General features: G+C 38.5%; 2 protein-coding genes across 4 annotated transcripts in view; one reads left to right on the top strand and one right to left on the bottom strand.

Moving 5' to 3' along the window:
- LOC124143849 (malonyl-CoA decarboxylase, mitochondrial-like) overlaps nt 1–13,002 on the bottom strand; it is a 28,583-nt gene extending 15,581 nt beyond the window's left edge. The window contains exons 1-2 of one of the 3 annotated variants that reach the window (XM_046513006.2): nt 12,860–13,002; nt 10,551–10,688 (exon numbers count right to left, since the gene is read on the bottom strand). In XM_046513006.2, coding sequence (XP_046368962.1) covers nt 10,551–10,688; nt 12,860–12,895 — 174 coding nt within the window. In that variant the 5' untranslated portion in view covers nt 12,896–13,002. Of the gene's footprint in view, nt 1–5,829; nt 5,958–10,550; nt 10,689–12,619; nt 12,762–12,859 lie in introns of those variants that run through there. The other 2 variants (XM_048383819.1, XM_048383820.1) reach the window with 2 other exon arrangements.
- A 406-nt stretch (nt 13,003–13,408) lies between these two features.
- Nucleotides 13,409–22,096, top strand: LOC124143848 (all trans-polyprenyl-diphosphate synthase PDSS2-like). The gene is made up of 6 exons (XM_046513005.2): nt 13,409–13,844; nt 15,100–15,237; nt 16,496–16,697; nt 17,756–18,004; nt 19,506–19,658; nt 21,692–22,096. The coding sequence occupies exons 1-6, from the start codon at nt 13,477–13,479 to the stop codon at nt 21,842–21,844; spliced, it is 1,263 nt and encodes a 420-aa protein (XP_046368961.2). The 5' UTR covers nt 13,409–13,476; the 3' UTR covers nt 21,845–22,096.
- Nucleotides 22,097–22,552: the final 456 nt, after the last annotated feature.

Here is a 22,552-nt window from a genome sequence, read left to right as displayed (position 1 = left end):
AAAATACGGAAAACGAGAGTTTTGACCAGCACTATGCGCATTCATACACATTCATACAAATATAGATACACATTCAAGCCAGATTAATTGGTTTGATACGGTTACTTGATCAAAAGGAATGACGGCCGTGTTGTGACAGCAACTACATGTGAGTTGACAGTGTCGCCTCAAATTGGATTGCCCACTAATTAAGAATATAAACTTCGCTTGTGGTTCTCTATTATTGCATGCATGCGCTTCTAAGATCAAAGGATGTATAGTGTGAAAAGTTAACTAGTTGAACAATCGTATTTCCTGGACTTGCCGCGGATGTTTTCAAACAGATTATTAGAACTCCATTCAGCGATAAACGGTTGATTATGCAATGAGAAGCGTTATGTGCAAATTAACCACGAACAACAATACAATCATGTCTGTGTAAAACTCTCAGTATTAAAAGTGTACATAAATTTTGGGAGCCATGCGTTACCGCTCGTAGTAACTGAGGTAGCGCTTTATCGAAGAGCACAATAGCGAGGGATCACTGTATTACTATTACTATTACTATTAATATTACTATATTAAACAAACCTTGGTAAGGTGGGATGCAGTAAATGTAACAGTCCAAGCTAGGCAGCATCAATTACTATTACTATTACTATTACTATATTAAACAAACCTTGGTAAGGTGGGATGCAGTAAATGTAACAGTCCAAGCTAGGCAGCATCCATTACTATTACTATTACTATTACTATTACTATTACTTTTACTATATTAAACAAACCTTGGTAAGGTGGGATGCAGTAAATGTAACAGTCCAAGCTAGGCAGCATCAATTACTATTACTATTACTATTACTATATTAAACAAACCTTGGTAAGGTGGGATGCAGTAAATGTAACAGTCCAAGCTAGGCAGCATCAATTACTATTACTATTACTTTTACTATATTAAACAAACCTTGGTAAGGTGGGATGCAGTAAATGTAACAGTCCAAGCTAGGCAGCATCAATTACTATTACTATTACTATTACTATTACTTTTACTATTACTATATTAAACAAACCTTGGTAAGGTGGGATGCAGTAAATGTGACAGTCCAAGCTAGGCAGCATCAATTACTATTACTATTACTATTACTATTACTATATTAAACAAACCTTGGTAAGGTGGGATGCAGTAAATGTAACAGTCCAAGCTAGGCAGCATCAATTACTATTACTATTACTATTACTATATTAAACAAACCTTGGTAAGGTGGGATGCAGTAAATGTAACAGTCCAAGCTAGGCAGCATCAATTACTATTACTATTACTATTACTATATTAAACAAACCTTGGTAAGGTGGGATGCAGTAAATGTAACAGTCCAAGCTAGGCAGCATCAATTACTATTACTATTACTTTTACTATATTAAACAAACCTTGGTAAGGTGGGATGCAGTAAATGTAACAGTCCAAGCTAGGCAGCATCAATTACTATTACTATTACTATTACTATTACTTTTACTATTACTATATTAAACAAACCTTGGTAAGGTGGGATGCAGTAAATGTGACAGTCCAAGCTAGGCAGCATCAATTACTATTACTATTACTATTACTTTTACTATTACTATATTAAACAAACCTTGGTAAAGTGGGATGCAGTAAATGTAACAGTCCAAGCTAGGCAGCATCCATTACTATTACTATTACTATTACTATTACTATATTAAACAAACCTTGGTAAGGTGGGATGCAGTAAATGTAACAGTCCAAGCTAGGCAGCATCCATTACTATTACTATTACTATTACTATTACTATTACTTTTACTATTACTATATTAAACAAACCTTGGTAAGGTGGGATGCAGTAAATGTGACAGTCCAAGCTAGGCAGCATCAATTACTATTACTATCACTATTACTATTACTATTACTATTACTTTTACTATTACTATATTAAACAAACCTTGGTAAGGTGGGATGCAGTAAATGTAACAGTCCAAGCTAGGCAGCATCAATTACTATTACTATTACTATTACTATATTAAACAAACCTTGGTAAGGTGGGATGCAGTAAATGTAACAGTCCAAGCTAGGCAGCATCAATTACTATTACTATTACTATTACTATATTAAACAAACCTTGGTAAAGTGGGATGCAGTAAATGTAACAGTCCAAGCTAGGCAGCATCAATTACTATTACTATTACTATTACTATATTAAACAAACCTTGGTAAGGTGGGATGCAGTAAATGTAACAGTCCAAGCTAGGCAGCATCAATTACTATTACTATTACTATTACTATATTAAACAAACCTTGGTAAGGTGGGATGCAGTAAATGTAACAGTCCAAGCTAGGCAGCATCCATTACTATTACTATTACTATTACTATTACTATTACTATATTAAACAAACCTTGGTAAGGTGGGATGCAGTAAATGTAACAGTCTAAGCTAGGCAGCATCAATTACTATTACTATTACTATTACTATATTAAACAAACCTTGGTAAGGTGGGATGCAGTAAATGTAACAGTCCAAGCTAGGCAGCATCAATTACTATTACTATTACTATTACTTTTACTATTACTATATTAAACAAACCTTGGTAAGGTGGGATGCAGTAAATGTGACAGTCCAAGCTAGGCAGCATCAATTACTATTACTATTACTATTACTATTACTATATTAAACAAACCTTGGTAAGGTGGGATGCAGTAAATGTAACAGTCCAAGCTAGGCAGCATCAATTACTATTACTATTACTATTACTATTACTATTACTATATTAAACAAACCTTGGTAAGGTGGGATGCAGTAAATGTAACAGTCCAAGCTAGGCAGCATCCATTACTATTACTATTACTATTACTATTACTTTTACTATTACTATATTAAACAAACCTTGGTAAGGTGGGATGCAGTAAATGTGACAGTCCAAGCTAGGCAGCATCAATTACTATTACTATTACTATTACTATTACTATCACTATATTAAACAAACCTTGGTAAGGTGGGATGCAGTAAATGTGACAGTCCAAGCTAGGCAGCATCAATTACTATTACTATTACTATTACTATTACTATATTAAACAAACCTTGGTAAGGTAGGATGCAGTAAATGTGACAGTCCAAGCTAGGCAGCATCAAATTTGTATGAGAAAGGATATTTCATATTCATGTTGCCATCAGAGGTTTGTGTAATTGTCATTTGAAATTTTTGAATGATCAAAACAAAACAAATATTCTTAATATAGAACATCAACAGCAGAGAATAATCAGACAAACAACAGATTTCAATGGGCTTTATGTAAAAGGCGAAATAATGGTGAAAATACTATGAATGGATCAGTGAAAATCAGTGATGACACAAAAAGGGCAAGCATGTCCTACCCAACTTGTAGCACATGCCAAGTTATGGTACATGGAAAATTAAAGATTTACAATGGCATCAACAGAACAATAAGTATGGAAAATACTTGATTCTGATCAATTCTTGGTTGGTTGGTTTGTTGTTTAACGCCGCACTCAGCAATATTCCAGCTATATGAAGGCGGTCTCTAAATAATCGAGTCTGGACCAGACAATCCATTAATTGACATGAGCATCGATCCACGCAATTGGGATCAATGACCAAGCATCAACCAAGTCAGAGAGCCTGACCACCCGATCCCGTTAGTTGCCTTTTACGTCAAGCATAGTCGCCTTTTACGGCAAGCATGCTGAAGACCTATTCTTGTCAATCAGGTAAAGAAGTTTTTTATGAAACCTAACAGCAATCTATCTCCGGCAGGTACAAAAACAGCAATATTGCAGCATCAAATTCACGCGACAAGAAGTGACGGTATGAGGACATCTCATTCTTGGGATACTCTATTTGTCCGAAAAACAACTTTTAACAGGATTTATATTTAACCGTTCTTGAACATGGAAATATTACACTAAGCATGCTAAATACTTAATAATAGTACTGTCTTCTGGCTGCAATATGTTTGTTTGTCGCACTCTGCAATATTCCAGCTGAATGACGGCGGTCTGTAAATAATCGAGTCTGGACCAGACAATCCAGTGATTGACATCATGAGCATCGATCTACGCAATTGGGATCAATGACATGCATCAACCAAATCAGCGAGCTAGACCACCAAATCCCGTTAGTCGCCACTTACGACAAGCATAGTCGCCTTTTACGGCAAGCATTGGTTGCTGAAGATCTATTCTACCCCGGATCTTCACGGGTCGGCTGCAATATGTAGCAAAGTCATATTGTTCCTGAACTTGATTCCCATGTAAAAACAAATACTTTCTGAAAAGTGAGTGAGTTTATATGGTTTTAAGCTGCTTTAAGCAATATTCCAGCAATATCACATCTTCCCAAGGTAAGGGAGTTAACTGACTGAAAGTCCAGTTTCCACCCTTACCGAACTAGGCTGGAATTTCCTGGCTCATTCGTAGCGCCACCAGTGGCTATTACGAGTTATATCCCTACTATGTCTCTCCTGTTGACCAATCTGATTCCACCTCTCATATCACTTGTATTTACTTTTAACAAAATGGCAGTGTGGTGAAGACGATCTGATCGATAATCAAGATCTAAATTGTGATAAAACAGGTCTTACTTTGCAAAGTGCATCAAATCACGTGAGCACTTTGATTAAAAACATGAAAGGATTTGGAAAATATCTGTTGGTGTCGAGTTGGCAGTACACATGCTTTGCAAACCCTGCAATCGACCAAAATCTGCACAGCAGTTCACGAACCAAATGCTAATTTCGTTACCTGAGTTTAATTGGACTATGCATAAAATATAACTCCATAATTCCAGCCTAGTTTGGCAAGGGTGGAAACTGGACTTTAATTGTCAGTTAATTCCCTTGCCTCGGGAAGATGAGCAATATCTTGTAGATTCAAGATGAAAGGTTCAAGGAATGATTATGTCAAAAAAATACTTATAGTGAGAACAAAATGGTTGATGAAGCATGAGCCGAAGTCATTTAGCAAGCAAGCCAAGAGGCTTTGAATGTGCCTTGTAATCTGACTCTTGCCTGTCATCGCTACAGCATAGTTTATAGTTGACTAACAAGGAGTTGCCAACCACAATAGAATGAAAACTTTGTCACATTTTAAACAGATATCAATGTCAGATTGGGAGATTTCAAAAGATCGCATCCGAAGCAATCCCTGTAACAATACGGACACATAAGCACCGCTTGTCAAAAGGTTCTGCAATACACTTTGGTATGTCAATAATACAATAATCTCTTGGACTCGGTGCACATGTATCTGTGTCAGAAATAACTGCCTGTCCACTATCCCGTTGCTGGTAAGACTTTCGTCAAGATAGGGGAAATGTATTCCTACCTGCCCAAAAGTCTGGTGGAAATCTCACCACTTATTATTGTATATATTTAATTGAGAGCCAGTGTAGATGTATTTAGTTTTTTAAAGACTTTTTAAGAAATGCTAATGAGTTCAAAATTCAACAGAGAAAAAAAGGTGAGTGAGTGAGTGAGTGAGTGAGTGAGTGAGTGAGTGAGTGAGTGAGTGAGTGAGTGAGTGAGTGAGTGAGTGAGTGAGTGAGTGAGTGAGTGAGTATGGTTTTACACTGCTTTCAGCAATATTCCAGCAATATCACGGCGGATGACACCAAAAATGGGCTTCAGACATTGTACCCATGTGGAGAATCACACCCAGGTCTTTGTCATAACAAGCAAATGCTTTAACCACTAGGCTATCCTACAGCTCCCAATTGTCCTGACAAGTTTGGGTTACTGGATAGTACTATCCTGAAAAGAACACAGGTAGGATAAATGAAACAAAATATACACACAAAATAAACTTGAAACCAAACATCCGTACCAAACAGTGGCCAGTTGGGTTGGGGGAACTCCCTCACCTCTATCGCATAACACAATTAACACACCGCCTCTACATCAAAATTTAACTCATACAAAAAAGCAATGAACACCAACAATCAGGCAGGAAACTGGCTATGAGGGGTGGACTATCTATTTATACAAACATGCCTGATCAATGACGCTGACAGCGAGCTCACTGACCCAATTTCAACCATTTCCTAGAAACCAGGGTTTGTTTCAGTGGCTTTCGTAGAACTGAATGTCGCTACTGGCATAACTGCATGTCAACTTTCAAATCTTGTCATAAGCCTGATCACTCAGATCTTGCCTACCTGGCTTCAGATAAAAGAAAAAGAAATATTCTTGTCCCTATTTCAGTTATCTCAAAGATTTGGATACTGTCAATACAGTGTTATCAATGTTAGCTCATTTTTTTCACTGCAAAATCTGATCATCTAGTATTAGCTGCAACTGTGCAATGTACACAGTTTTGTTTAAACAACATGTACAATAATTGTATTGCTGTACCAATCTTGCACATGTATACATTTTGTACGTCATGATCTCTTGTGGTCTGACCTGTGTATCATATTTGCCTTTTGCCTACGAGCAGTGGCTATTTAGTGGTTTTATCTCAAGACCAAAAAAAACTGTTTTTAGTTTAACCTATGCCGACTCTATAGGTTTACTGTGTTCCGATAAGCTGCATATTTGCATAAAATATTTGCAAAAGAAATCACCTTAACCAGTGTTCAAACTCCTGTCTGTCCAAGTGCCCGGGATAGGCAATTGTGATCACAGACAGGTATGTTTTCGACATCACATGCCCCACGTTAAGTCAATTTTTTGGGGGGCCTTACTATGTTTATGACCATAAAATACAAATATGTATGTGTGACAGAATTAATATATTCTGTTGTTATTTTAATTCTATTTAATTTAATTCCAATTAATTCTGAGATGCTTTCATATAAATATGCATGACAAAATTCAAAAGGATAATAGTATAGCAACACTTTGCCAAACTTCCCAACGAATCCCCCGTCACCTTGCAAACTTGTATTTCTTTACCGATTAGGTCCGATTATAAGGGCAGAGTTTTTTAATTTTACGTTTCACAGATTTAATCCAGTTGTTCCACACGATCGGTTGAAATAAAAATGAAAACAAAGAATTATGTCAATCATACATTTATTTATTTATGTCATTCAGCCATGGAGTTAAAATGCAGATGGCTTCTTGAATCACTGATAGTGATGTAGACATGGAAGTTATGTGTAAGAGGGTCTACGTAACTAGTGAGAGACATAATAATAAAAAATATATTTATGTTTAATTTATTTCTTGGACTGGCTGCTTTTCAGTAGGGGCGGAGGGCATCACACATACATCAACTCAGTGAATAAAGCATAAAAAGGGCTCTATGTCTCATTTATTGTTAATTAGACATGTATTACATAAATTATGTCACAGTAGTGAGATTATGCCAAATGTTAGACATTTGGGGCAGATACAAACTAGAACATGTAGAAGTCAATACCCAAAAATATTTGGCATAATATACCCAAACTGGACCCAATGGAGTACAAATATATTGAATACCCAAAGAAAAATATCAAGACCCAATGTGAATGATAAATGGTGAGTACATAATCGATTGCCAAAAAAATTATCTGGAACTGAAATGAAACACTATTTCCTTCTAAAATCGTCATATCAGTGTTCCAAATTCCTGCCTGCCTCTTTATAGAAGATGGGCTGTGTTTGTCTCAGACGGTCAAACTGTATGAATGTTAGAGCTTGTGACGTTCATACACTGTTTGGCCCTCACTCTATGGAAGTTCATACTCAAATGAACATGATGAATTCACCTAAAGTGAAAGTCAATTCTTGTAATTTTTATATCACTATTTTATACCTGAAGGCATGTATTGCACAATTTCATTGAGTATGTGTGACTTCATGCCACTGACAGCTATACAACCAACTGAAACGCATAACAAAATAGTTACTCAACAGGAGAGGTGGCAATATTGAGCGTATGTATGCTCAACTAACTGTATGGGAACATCTTTCATAATTTGGTGATTGATGTCTTGAATTACCGTATTCCACGTAATAAGCGCCCCGCTCTAATAAGTGCCCACGGCGATATTTGCTTATATATTTGCAAGTGAACAATCCCAATTAGCATCCCTTCCGATTGATCAATGTACGCAAGACATATTTATTCGTGTATAGTACGCACTCGTGTGTTATATGCACCCTTAATTATAGGCAATTAAATTCTGGAAAAATATATCTGTCGTATATATACAGTTCAGACCATCAGCATAAACAATGAAATTTATCTTTCAACTGTTTTTTTTCACCAAAATAATATTCTAATAAGAGCCCCCTATTTCTAATTTTGAGAGCGCCCTCTGCGCTTATAACGTCGAAAACGGTATGTTTCAAGATGTAAAGCAGTGATGGAGCTTCATCAAGAAAGCCTTCACCAATACACGCTTGACCATAACAAAAATATCTGGGTTTTTTCACCAAAATAATAGTCTAATAAGAGCCCCCTATTTCTAATTTTGAGAGCCCCCTGGGCGCTTATTACGTCGAATACAGTATGTTTCAAGCTGTAAAGCAGTGATGGGGCTTCATCAAGAAAGCCTTCACCAATACACGCTTGACCATAACAAAAATATTTTGTTTATAACGTACTGATTAAGCATTAACAGCCGGGCTTCATGTTTCTCACTATCAGAGTCAATGATCCGATTCGCTTTGTATTTCGTAATGATGACAGCTGTACGACTCATCGTGTTGAATATTTTGTGCATCTTTTCATCTATTAGAGTTGTGTAAAAATTAGGGTTGGCTATCGAAACAGATCATAGAGATCGATAATCGATAAATATCGATCAATTATCAATAAATATCGGAGAAGTATCTTTGAGCAAATACGCAAAAACAATATACAGAAATCAACATAGTTCACTCCACTGGTGTGTGGTGCACATTTTTGCATGGATGACTTTGTGGACATTTGAGATATAACAAAAGCAGTTACTTTCCATCTTCAGCAGTTAACATTATTGACAATAACAAGTCTGTTTTGGTAAATCTAAACTTTATTTCTTCACAATAGTTTATGTAAGGTATTATTGATGACACAATTTTCATATCGATAATCGTTAATATTTCTTCCCATCGATGATAATTCCGATTTTCGAACTTTTTTGCAGGCCCTAGTAAAATTATGTTACCCATAATATAAGTTGGTTGTGAATCTGCATACATAATTTACATGAATTGCAAAATTAGCTGGTATTAATCATTTTTTCATTGAGAACTCTTAAACATGTGTTGTGTTTATTCTAACACGATTCTAGGACATCATTACCAGCAAACATACATAGGCTGGCACATGGACCTGTTCAGGGGAAGTTAAGCAGCGGCGGCCTCCGGGAGTATTTGGAAGCGTGACGGCGTTCGGCACCTTGACACCTCTGGTCCTGCCTTACACTGGAGCACATGCAACACATGTGGTTTGCAATACTGGCCACTAAACAGGTCAAGGTAAACCCTGGGGGCCAAATACTGGCCTCTAAACAGGCCAAAGTAAACCCCAGGGGTACAAATACTAGCCTCTGAGCAGGTCAAGATAAACCCCTGAGGGCCAAATACTGGCCTCTAAACAGGTCAAGGTAAACCCTGGGGGCCAAATACTAGCCTCTGAGCAGGTCAAGGTAAACCCTGGGGGCCAAATACAGGCCTCTGAGCAGGTCAAGGTAAACCCCAGGGGTACAAATACTAGCCTCTGAGCAGGTCAAGATAAACCCCATTGGGGCCAAATACTGGCCTCTGAGCAGGTCAAGGTAAACCCCTGGGGGCTGAATACTGGCCTCTAAACAGGTCAAGATAAACCCCTAGGGGCTGAATACTGGCCTCTAAACAGGTCAAGATAAACCCCTGGGGGCTGAATACTGGCCTCTGAGCAGGTCAAGATAAACCCCTGGGGGCTGGATACTGGCCTCTAAACAGGTCAAGGTAAACCCTGGGGGCCGAATACTAGCCTCTGAGCAGGTCAAGGTAAACCCTGGGGGCCGAATAATAGCCTCTGAGCAGGTCAAGATAAACCCCTGGGGGCTGGAGGATACTGGCCTCTAAACAGGTCAAGGTAAACCCTGGGGGCCGAATACTAGCCTCTGAGCAGGTCAAGGTAAACCCCTGGGGGCTGAAAACTGGCCTCTAAACAGGTCAAGGAAAACCCTGGGGGCCGAATACTAGCCTCTGAGCAGGTCAAGGTAAACCCTGGGGGCCGAATACTAGCCTCTGAGCAGGTCAAGATAAACCCCTGGGGGCTGGAGGATGCTGGCCTCTAAACAGGTCAAGGTAAACCCTGGGGGCCGAATACTAGCCTCTGAGCAGGTCAAGGTAAACCCCTGGGGGCCGAAAACTGGCCTCTAAACAGGTCAAGGAAAACCCTGGGGGCCGAATACTAGCCTCTGAGCAGGTCAAGATAAGCCCCTGGGGGCAAAATACTGGCCTCTAAACAGGTCAAGATAAACCCCTGGGGGCTGAATATCGGCCTCTGAGCAGGTCAAGGTAAACCCCTGCCTTCTTGCAGCCTTGGCCCCGAATATCGGCCTCCGAGCAGGTCTAGATAAATCCCTGGTGAACTGTTAAGAACATAAAATCCCAACTCCAAACTATAATTTTCAACCATACCTCTTGAATATGGACACCAGTATCCTGGACTACAAATGTTGAATCCAGAATTCCGTAGATCTGATCAGCAGTGGATGCCATGGTTGCCCATGGGATTTTGAGTGCCTTGTAACCATATGGAAATCTAGAATGAAGTACCTGACAAAACAGAAAGTGTAAATCAATATAAACACACACCCATGGTCACTGCTTTCACGTCAGTAATTGCAGACCAAGTAATTTGACTCTATGACCGTATGGTTAGATTGTTGATAATAAAATGTTATTGCAGGAACATTTGGTCTGCAGTCAATGACATTTCAATCTGTAACATCGCACTTACAAAACATGATTAATCAACTGAAACCACAGCTGTTGTTGCAATAACGTACCCGGTATATATGAACATGGGAGTGTGTGCATTCATGCGTGTGAGAAGATAACTGTTATCATGGTTATATGCCTAGAAACAGCGATCAAAACAATTACTTTTTCCTCTGTTGTATTTTGATCTATAAATACGGATTCTCAAACAATCCTGGACGCTTATGGAGGAAGAATATACTCCGTAACGTTGTGTTCCTCATAATAAAGAAGCTGACATCATATGGTCTCCGCTGACGTCAATGAATTCTCTTCCTTATTTACCATGTGGATGCTTCAACTACTTCATAAAGGTGGCGCAATTTCAATTTGTTTGTAACAATGAAATACTGTAAACCAAAATCTTTGTCCAAATGTCGCTGAAACTAAAACTTTATTGATAATATTTACCAGGCAGTTATATACCCCATAAACACTGCTGTGTTTTTTCTGTGAAAAGAATTGTAACATATAAAAGAAAATAAGGACTGAAAGTAACATAAATGTTTGGGCTGAGTTTGGGGCTTTGAGATAAATTACAGTTTTGCCACGAAAATTGATCAGGGACACTTATTACAGCAAGACTCATATATTAACCACAATAAATTTGTATAGTACATGTATTTACATATAAATAAATATATTTATATAGAAATTAGCACTAGCCTGCTTGCCTGAGCCATTTTCACAAATGCAAAGGTTTCCTAAGGGTTGGTAAAATTTCACAAATTTTGGGGATGTTACTATATGTTGTAACCATGGTAACTACTCAGGCTGTAGACTTTCTTAGTTAATTTCTATCTCTATCAAAGGGAAGCTACTCGTCGATGAGACGTCACATTAATCGGTATTCATGGTATTTAGAGTCTGCCTGGACTGTCATTATGCTACAAGATGCAGTCAATAGTTCACAAAGCCAAAATGAAACAAAGTTACATTTCAGACACATTTCAGACATATACAAATGTTATAAATTGGGGACAAGACCCAAAGCCAGTAGCGTACAAGCACATACTTCAAATAACTCTGCTGTGTCCTCACTAAATGATTCCACAATTCATATCACCAAAGTTTCCCAAACTTGTCAAATGCCTCAGACAATTATTTATCTTAACAATTATTTAAGAACTTCCCAGTAATTAATGTATCCAGATTCCTGATTGTTAATTTAAAACTCAATTGCTGATAGAGAAGGGCAGCACCACTAGTTTGTTTGTAAACACTGAAAGAAATACCTATTTCATCTTCCATATTTGCACATTCATCCACAAATGAACCTAACAAATACCGCTTTTATCCATTGGCTCTATCTTGCAAAGAAACCTATCCAATATATAAAATATTAAGAGCACTATACGAATATAGTCATTTATATTGGTCTACTCTATGTGGATACAGATGAGGCTGTAGGAATGTACAGCTTCATTTTTTTAAAGCATATACTTCATTATTCCACACAGGTAGACTAAGCTAAACTTAGACTTTGCTAAATGTACTGTTACAATTAAAAAAACACCCCAAAAAATATTCTATTACTAGAATACAAAAACACACAATCTAACTATAAAATAATACATACTTTTAACTCTTTTTGAGCATGAACATCCAACAGGAAAAAAATAAACAAAAAGGCCTTCAAAATAAGAATTGTTCGTGTATGCACCAAAATATAAAATAGATAATTTGAGAAAATACCAAATGAAACATTGACAACGACTAGAACCTACCTGTTTTCTGTTCCTAATCTTACATGATTTATATCCAACAAGACTGTCAAACAAATGCACGTGTGGAGTCAAGCCTCGACTTTCACGGAACTGATAACATCGAGCGTGTTGACCTCATTTCTCGGTATCCCAGTCATTCCAAGAATTGAATTGAATTGACCTACTTTCACTTTCTGTTTCATTCGTAGTTGATCTTTGTTGACATTTAAATCCTTGAGTAAATATAAACTTCATACTTACTCGTTTGATCTTTATTAATGAACGAAGCAGGGACATCGTTACCTATAGATTTTAAACAAAATGTACGCCAATATGTTATGGTTTTTTTCACCGATGAAGTGCACCTGATTACAAATCAGATGGGCACCTATTTTTGCCGGTGTAAAGCGTAATTGCTTCCGGTAATATTATGTCCACACTTTCCGGGAACTGCGTTTCAACAAAGCAAGCCACTCTTTACCCCAGTCTACCGTGAACTATTCTTCCTACATCAATTTTCCTTCTTATCGGTATTGGGAATGTAAGATACAAACTGAACTGTACCATACGCCAACTCTTTAGACAATGAAATATGTTAAATCTTACACAGGGATGTATTTCATTAAACACCGTCAAACAATAACAATATAGATTTATTGACTTGTTATGCAAGCAGATTGCTATGATTAATTTCTATAGTTCATTATCAAATTAAATCGAGGTGGATATGTTCAAGAAGCAAATTTGTTGCAAGTGAATTAATTTGATTGTGATGGGGGCGACAAAGTTATTTATAGATTTGAAGGGGATTCCCAAAAATATTGCGAGCAAGCATGGCCGCTTGTTGTTTTGTTTCTTGTAGGAAGTAGTCAGACACGATGTGCTCGCATTCACGGATCCTACTGAGGTGCTTGTCGCGCGCGTTAAACAATCAAACAAAACATTTTCATTCAAGATGGAGAGGAAGACATCATTTCTTGAGTTTTTCACGAAACCTCTCAAATGTTTACGTCAGCCCAAGGTCACGGGTGCCGAAATTATTGCATCTTGGACAGAGAAATGTCGGCCTTTGGAGCAGCAGTGAGCCAAGTGATTGGAATAAAGCTGTTTCTAATGCTGAAAAGATCGTTGGCTATCCCACATCTTTCATGAGCCTCAGGTGTTTGCTCAGTGATGAAATTTCTAACGTAGTTCTTCACATGAGGAAACTTGTAGGAACACAACATCCATTACTGCGAACAGCAAGGTAAGTCAAGATTTGTTGTAGCCTAGTGGTTACAGTGTTCGCTCGTCACGCCGAAGACCCGGGTTCGATTCCCGACATGGGTACAATCTGTGAAGCCCATTTCTGGTGTCCCCCGCTGTGATATTGCTGGAATATTTCTAAAAGCGGCGTAAAACCATACTTACTCACTCAGGATTTGTTGTAGCACTTGAACTGACTTGCTCATTGGTATGGTTGTGTTAAATTTGCTTTCTTTTCCACCAAAGGATCAGAAGAGCATATATGATAAAGCTGTATTTTGTGATAATGCAATTAACACAAGTCTTGGACCTACCAATAGTTAGAGGGACAGTATGTTTTACATAATTATATAGATATACTACTACAATCGTGACAGTGAGGAGCATGACAATATACAGTTTCACATCAAAGTGACCATATATTGCTAGCACTCTGTAAGGCTTCGATGACAGGACGTGGAGGATAAATAAACAACTTGAAATATTTTTCACATTTTAGAATATTTTCTCAGTGAAAGTTAAACATTTCATTACGTTTGTTTATCAAAATGTGTAGACTTGTCCAAAATGAAACAGTTGAAAAACACATGAATGGACAGTGTAAGATGTGACAAAGGTACTTGGCTGGCCGCAAGGAACTCTGGATGGAAAAGCAATTGACTTTATACGACAGGCATTTTTATATTGTAGGCTTGGCTTTGATAAACACTGGTTTCTAATCTAAGCAAGCTGGCAGTTAGTGTTTCAAAACTGATCTGTAAGAAAAACACACAAGCTTTCTCTTCAGTTTGCCCCTATTGAAAACAAGTTGAAGCCAGTTTACTCCTCACAACATTTGCATTGTTAGCTTCACTGTGCTGAGCTCTTTTATTTGGGTTTCAGAATTGAATCAGGCATGTGAAATCACACTGAGAAATTATTTCAAGCATGTGCTTTATAAGGATCATGATCAAGCCAGTGACTAGGCACTGAAAGACCTTTACAGGGGTAAAAATTACATTAGCACTATAGCCCACTGGCGCAAGTTAGTATCACTACTGTTAAAGGTATCCCAAGGGCTGATAGAATGTTTATCATTTTAGAGGGGTGTTCCTGTATGTCCCTGGGTGTTATTGCTATTCAGGCTTGTAGGCGTTCTAAGAAAATTCTATTACTGCTTTGAATCCAGTCTTCTTCAAATAACACACAGATAGCTTTTTTTCACCATTTTGTATTCATTTATTATGTCTATTCCTGAATCTGTTCATATTCTTCAGAGGCCTGGTGTATGATGGAAAACATGGCTTGCAGACCCGGGGGCTGATCGTCTTGCTGCTGTCAAAGGCTGCAGGTCCAGGGCCAAAGTTAGAGGGAGAAATACTAGAGAAGGACAAAATCACAGGGATATGTCCACGGTAAGTTGACTAGTGTCACCAGGCTGTAGGGTCCTGTATGACAAAGCACTATGACTGTTGTAAGTTTATGTTAGAGTATATGAGTTATGATAGTCGTAGAGCTACGATTGCTTTGTGAAAGGGGACCTGGGTCTCTGGCACCCCATTCTGGGGTAGAATAGAACCCATGCACATCCCTGCTTGTCTTACCTTAGAGTTTCCATAGGAAGTAGCAGGAGTCGGGCTGGGATGATTTCAAATTTACTATCCGCGTACCCAACCCCCTATTACCCGACCCTACCCAGGTACCCGCTGTATAGGTCTCAAGCGATGGGTACAAAATGTCCGATTTGGAATTACTTGACTGTATCCCTGGCAAAAAGTATTTAGATACACTATAAACCCATCTGGTCATGCATACACTGAAGCTGACTTAAGTTTTATCTTTATTCTACATGTTCTAACAGATGTACGAGTCAAAAGGAATGTGTGCATAGTCAGAAAGAAATTCGAACTTTAGTGACTTGTAGTGTAACAATGTAGTTCAAGATAAGTTTTGTCATTAAACAGTATGTCACATGACTAACCATGGGTCCAGGTAATCTAGTGGGTACCCGGTGCTACTCAGTACCCGCCAGATATGAGTACCTGAGTTACTCGTCCCAGCCCGAACAGAAAGAATATGTTCTCAGAGCCCCATGCATGCTATGAGAGCAGCATATTTAGTATAACATGGCTGCTTGTGTGTCATCGTACACTCATGGCAAGGATCACTGCTCACACTGTCAACCACTGGTTTGTTGTAACTGGAATGAACCTGGGCCACTACGACACTACTCGAATAGTGAGGCATGTTACAACATGCACTCTCTCACTGTGAATCATATTAGCTGTGAATCCCTTCTTTACTCCTTCCAGACCATCTCCGTGGTCTAATGGTAGGGCGTCCGCCCAGAGAGCGGAAGGTCTGGGGTTCGATCCCTGGCCTCGTCATACCAGACGTGAAAAGATGGTACATGTTGTTACCCTGACTTGCGCTGGTCATTAAGGGGCTAAAACAAGGACTGGTGGCTCGGAGTCAGTATACTGTGTCTGAGTGGGGTATTCATGTTTAACTGCGGCATGGTATCTCAGTCAGCTAGCATGATAAATGGCATCAGTCCGGACTAGTACAAGCAGCCACACACACACGTGCATGCACGTTGCTATATAAGTGCAATAATCTTGGACACACCGTTAAACCCAATTTTACCTCACCTCACCTCTTTACCCCTTTCAGGCAAAGGTCACTTGCAGAGGTCACAGAAATGATCCATACAGCCAACCTCATTCACAAAGGAGTTGTCAACCTTTCCGACCTTGACCCAGTTCTTGATGGGCCAGTCAAGGACATGGAGTTTGGAAACAAGATGGCTGTCCTAAGTGGAGACTTCCTGTTGGCCAATGCCTCAACAGGATTGGCGGAGTTAAAAAACACAAAGGTAGCTGGATGTTTTTGGAGAAGAAATATTGTTGTGCTTGTCATTTCAAATTAGATAAACGGGACCAATATATAATCAACTGATTTCATGACTTCATAACTCGTAAAGATCCGGGTTAGAATAGGTCTTCAGCAACCCATGCTTGCTGTAAAAGCCAACTATGCTTGTCGTAAGAGGCGACTAACGGGATCGAGTGGTCAGGCTCGCTGACTTGGTTGATGCATGTCATCATATCCCAATTGCGTGGATAGATGCTCATGATATCATTCACTCGATTGTCTGGACCAGTCTTGATTATTTACAGACCACCGTCATACAGCTGTGATATTGCTGAGTGTGGCGTTAAAGAACAAACAAAACATGACTTCAAAGCATTCTCGCATGACATCTCAGCATGCCAGGGTGATGTCATGTCTGTTCTGTGGAATATAGTGATAACTTTTGTAAACATTTTTCAGAATTGTGAGTGTTTTTGAGTATCCGATGCCCGAAATTCAAATATTCATTTAGAACTGCACATCTGAAACACATAATGGTTATCTCCTAACAACATCATCTAATCCCTGAATGTATAGTTTGGAAGGTAATTTAAGGTACCGATGTTTACTACAATATCTGAAAAACTATCGAACCTACTACAGTCATAGTTGGTATGAGATTATTGTTGAGAGTCTCAACTTGAGACGCCCAACGCTAACACTGTATTCGTGCATGCATGATTCCCGTGCAACCTTTCAATTAAGTTGATTGGTTCAACTATGTCATATGGCCCTGTGACGCAGGGATAGCATTATGCAGATGGCTGTTACAATGAATGCTCGTTCCACTCGTGATGAACAGGTCTGGTTGTTGATTAAATATAGTGATAGCTAAATAGACAGATTTTTTATTCATGCACCGATTGTCTTTAAATGTAATATCCGGTTATGTATGACTGTTTGATAATCTCATACCAACTTTGACTGGAGTAGGTGCGATAGTTTTTCAGATATTGTAGTAAACGTCCGTACCTTAAATTACCTTCCAGACTTTACATGAAAGTTCCTCTCATTTTGCAGGTGGTTGAAACCATGTCAAGTGCAATCGGGGACCTAATGGAGGCTGAGTTTACAGGACTTCAGGACAGGAGAGGCAATCCAGTTTTACTGTCCTCTGTCACATTCTCTGATTGGCTGAAACAAACATTCCTGTCGTCTGGCAGCCTGTTGGCCAAGAGCTGCAAGTCGTCCATGGAGCTAGTGAAACATAGTGACCACATTCAGGAACAAGCGTTTGAATTTGGGTGTAACATGGCGTACGTTCAACAGGTTCGTACTTGTGTCCTTAGACATTCCTATAGGGGGGAAACGATACATCGGTGCACCAGTGCATCTTGAGTTTTCATGAGACGATACGATACATTTTTTTTTCGGTATCGATACAAGACGGTACACTTGCTAAGAGAATTTACTTACTACACGTTTAATGACACCCAGCAGTTTTGTCAGGCAAATATTACATGTGTTGTTATTAGGGTTTCAATTTCACAACTAATAATAGCACGATTCCCCACATGGGTACAATGTGTGAAGCCCATTTCTGGTGTCCCCCGCCATGATATTGCTGAAAGCAGTGTAAACCCATACATCACTCACTAATAACAGCCACTAAGAACATGTGTCTAAAGCTAATTTTACCTTTTGAACCTGTTCTGAAATATTTCTAGTCAAGAAGTTTCCACATGATTTAACGTAAATATACGTATCGCGATAGATATTGTATCGTGACCTGTATATAGTGATTCGTATCATATCGTGATTTTGCTGTATCATTTCATCTCAAGTTTTAAACATATACGTAGAAGACCATATCTGATGGTTTGACCAGTTTAACAGCATCTGAACTGAAGGTTAATATTGTAGTATTGTAATTGACGCACTGGTACTTCATTGTCAAGAGTGATTCCACCTCATGCAAAAAACAACTGGAAAACATGTGCTAGCACCATGGTTTGCTGGTCAAGATGGAGATACAAGTAGTGCAGCTGCTGCTGTATCCCTACGCCAGAAATTGTTTCATTGGGTAGTGATGTGGTTACAATATAGTCCACATGTTACAAATATCTGATTCCATCCTCAAACATTCACGCTTGTTCACTAGCCTGAGATTTCTAAATTGTGCTGACGACATGTATTAAAAAAAACAATGATGGTCGTCTTCATTGACTAGTAGCATTTGGGGGTTATAATTCTGAACCAGTTCTCAATGCTTCAATTTTGGTATACCGTATTCGACGTTATAAGCGCCCAGGGCGCTCTCAAAATTAGAAATAGGGGGCTCTTATTAGAATATTATTTTGGTGAAAAAAAGCAGAGTTGAAAGATAAATTTCATGGTTTATGCTGACAGCCTGAAATGTTTATGTACGACAGATATATTTTCCCAGAATTTAATTGCCCATAATTAAGGGAGCATATAACACTCAAGTGTGTATTATACGCGAACAAATAAGTCTTGTGTACATTGATCAAACGGAAGGGGTGCCAATTAGGATTGTTCACTAGCCAATATATTAGCAAATATCGCCGTGGGCGCTTATTAGAGCGGGGCGCTTATTACGTCGAATACGGTAAATTGGAACTGAATAAAACTGACAGAAAATTTAAACTTTGTAAACATTTCTGTCTTGTTCAAGCAGGACTAGCTACAATACAAACTCTGAGGGCTAGTGGAAGGCTTACTCTCGTCCTGGGACTTGTCGTAAATTGTATTTTGATAGGCAAGAACAATTTGATATGTACATCGATTCTATTTGTTTTATCCAATGCAGCTCAATGAAGACATGGCACCATTCCTTAACCCGGAGGAATTCCTTGATCAACTGACAATAGTGTCGGCTCCAGTGATGAAGTATGCAGAGACTTATGGAGTTGCCTCCCTTGACACATTCGCCTCTCCTCTCAGCTCCTCCGACAAGAAGCAGGTGAAGGATATTGATTAATCTTTGTCTACATGTCTCTTGGCCAAAGTATAGCATGCCACAATTTCTCATACAAAGCACTGATATCTACTGGATGCAATGACATAACAGATGAATTAATCAAGTATGTAGTTTTGTATTTGTGGTTAAGTAGAAGAATGTTTTATCATGAAATAAACCACACTTCGTTCTTCATTGTTCTTTGGAATTTATCAGGTAGCTATCTTATATTTGTAGTTAAATAGATGTGTTATCTTCTATTATCAAGGGTACTATATCTGCTTTCTATTATTACTATATCTGTACCGTGGACCCATTTGCTGTTAGACTGTTCAGGAAGTGATGTCATCGTCTTGTTCTCCCTTCACACTAACTAAACACAGAATTTATCTCGCTCAAGAGTAATTTGCTTGAACAGATATTTTAAGCCCCGTCATTACAATCAGGTTTAAAACAAAGCTATTTGTTCTGAACAGGTTCAAGATATTAACCTTAAATATGAGTACTATTACTCCTATAATAGTGACCACCTCTGTGGTCCAGTAGATAGAGAGAGTGTCTGCTGGAGCAGGTCATTGGTTTGATCACTGGCTGCATCATACCTAAAGAATTTAATTATGGTACTTGTTCTTTCCCCTTCTTGTGTATTAACGGGCTAAAACAAGGACTGGTCGGCTCAGAGTCTGTATACTGTGCCTGAGTGGGATATTCATGTTAAACTGCATATAGTATCTGAATAGGTGAGCACTTTAAAACTGGCATTAGTCCGGACAAAAGTACTCATGGAAATGAAAAAAACCTGGATTTAATATCGACACAAAGCATTACGTAGATGTAAATACGAAATAACAAAACAACTGGAAAAGTACTAGTCTGGATTTGCTAGTTTTATCTAAGTCCAAATTGACATGGCAGAAACAGGCTATAGGCATTATGCAAATTAGCCTGGAAAAAAGTTATCAAAACAACAATAAAAATAACAGCTATGTTTATGTACATAATAATAATGACATGTAATTTGTTGTTTGAGAAGGGAATATGTTACTTTTACGTTCTGATATTTTGACAATGATTCACTATCCCACAATGCCACTCACAAATCACTAACCACTGACAAATTACATGCACGTGGGTTTCAAGCACCTGTTTTCACCTGTCGTCAAGGTGTCATAGGTCATAGACATTCACTCTGATCTACTAACACTTGGTTATGCTCAGTTTCATATTTTTACACACTTTTACATGTAAAAAGACATAAAAACCTTTGATACGCTGTATTTGTGCCAAGGCCCAATTAGTACTAATTGAGTTGTTTGAATATTTATATATTTTGTATATTAACTGCATTTATTTAAAATCTGAGATCGAAAAAAGTTTTTTTTCATTTCCGTAAGTACTTTAGTACAAGCAAGCACATCAACACACTTATCATACCGCCATGTCAGAATGATGAGATCTGATTGGTCCATGTGATCTTGATAAAATACTGTTTAACCCGGTAATAAATTTCTCAGCGGGGGATTAAATCCCTTATCCCACACCACGAGTAATACAGGCTGCACGTTGATTTGTGAGAGGCAGAATAAATCCTTTATACCCCACTTCAAAGCAAAAAGACTTTTTCCGAGTCAATGGAAGTCACGTTGCATAGCACAAGATAACCACAGCCCAATCGAACAGCTGTCTATCAATATTGAATTTGTGTTAATTCTTTTTCAATGTCACATGTAGGTTAGATAAATTCGTTGTAGCAGGATCACTCGGGGAACATGGGGTTTTACATGTTTTATGCATCCCTCGTTAGGTTTTATGCCACTCGCCTCCGACGCATAAAACCCAATCTACCCCTAGTGATCGGGCTTATAATATATGCATGCATTGCTGCAATAATCTTGAATGTGACGTTAAACCCCATTTCACATCATCTCACCCTTTGGTACTACTACAGAGGGAGGTATAATAGCCTTGGTTGTCAAGGATGCTATGTAATATTTATTCAAAATGAATTAAATTCCCATTTACGACTTATGTTTCAGATAGTGTCTTTGATCAAGTCCTCCCCGGTGTTGAACGAATGCCTCGCGTTGTGTGAAGAATATGGTCAAAAAGCGATCCAAGCATTAGATGTTTTCCCCCATTCTGATGCCAAGAAGGCTCTGGTTAATATCGTAGAGGCAGTCATGAAATAAGTCTGATGCTGGGAGTAGCATCCTCAGGTCATTGAGTGTCTGTCACATTATCCTTTGGCAAGATGATTGTGAACATTGTTCAACATGGAGACAAATGTGATCTTTCTTAAATCAGGTTCACTAGACATGACTACATGTTTCTTTCAGTGGCATTTAGAAGTTGGTGTGATGAAGTAAGACGAGTTCTATGGATGAACAACTTCTTCATTACAATTAGTGCTACGTTTCGGTGTCGATCCTAACACCTTTATCAAGCAATCACTTGCTTGATAAAGGTGTTAGGATCTACACCAAAACGTCACACTAATTGTATTAAAGAAGTTGTTCATCCATAGAACTCGTCTTACTTCATGACTACATGTTGCAGTGGCATGAAACTATTTAGAGTTACCTGCCCTTGGTTTATGAATCTAACCAATGGGATTGTTGAGCCTGTAAACAAGGAACAAGACACTCGTGATAATTATAGACATGTGTATCTATACTGTTGCTATAAGTCCTGATATGCTTGCCATGAAAGTTGATAATATGATAAAGAGAGAGTGTGAGTGAATTGGGTTTACCTTTGAACATTATTTAAGTCATGTCGGGTATAAGGTTAGTGACAGAGGAGAAGACCCCAGTGGGATGCTGGATGTAGGCCCTAGAGGTGTAACGATACGGGAGGGTCGCGATACGATACGTATTACGATACAGTGTTTACTGGTA

This window comes from Haliotis rufescens, unplaced genomic scaffold (genome assembly GCF_023055435.1).
Source record: "Haliotis rufescens isolate VD_foot unplaced genomic scaffold, xgHalRufe1.0.p SCAF_5, whole genome shotgun sequence".
NCBI lineage: Eukaryota > Metazoa > Mollusca > Gastropoda > Lepetellida > Haliotidae > Haliotis > Haliotis rufescens.
Note: the sequence above shows the minus strand (reverse complement) of the source record. Positions and strands in the feature narration are given on the sequence as shown.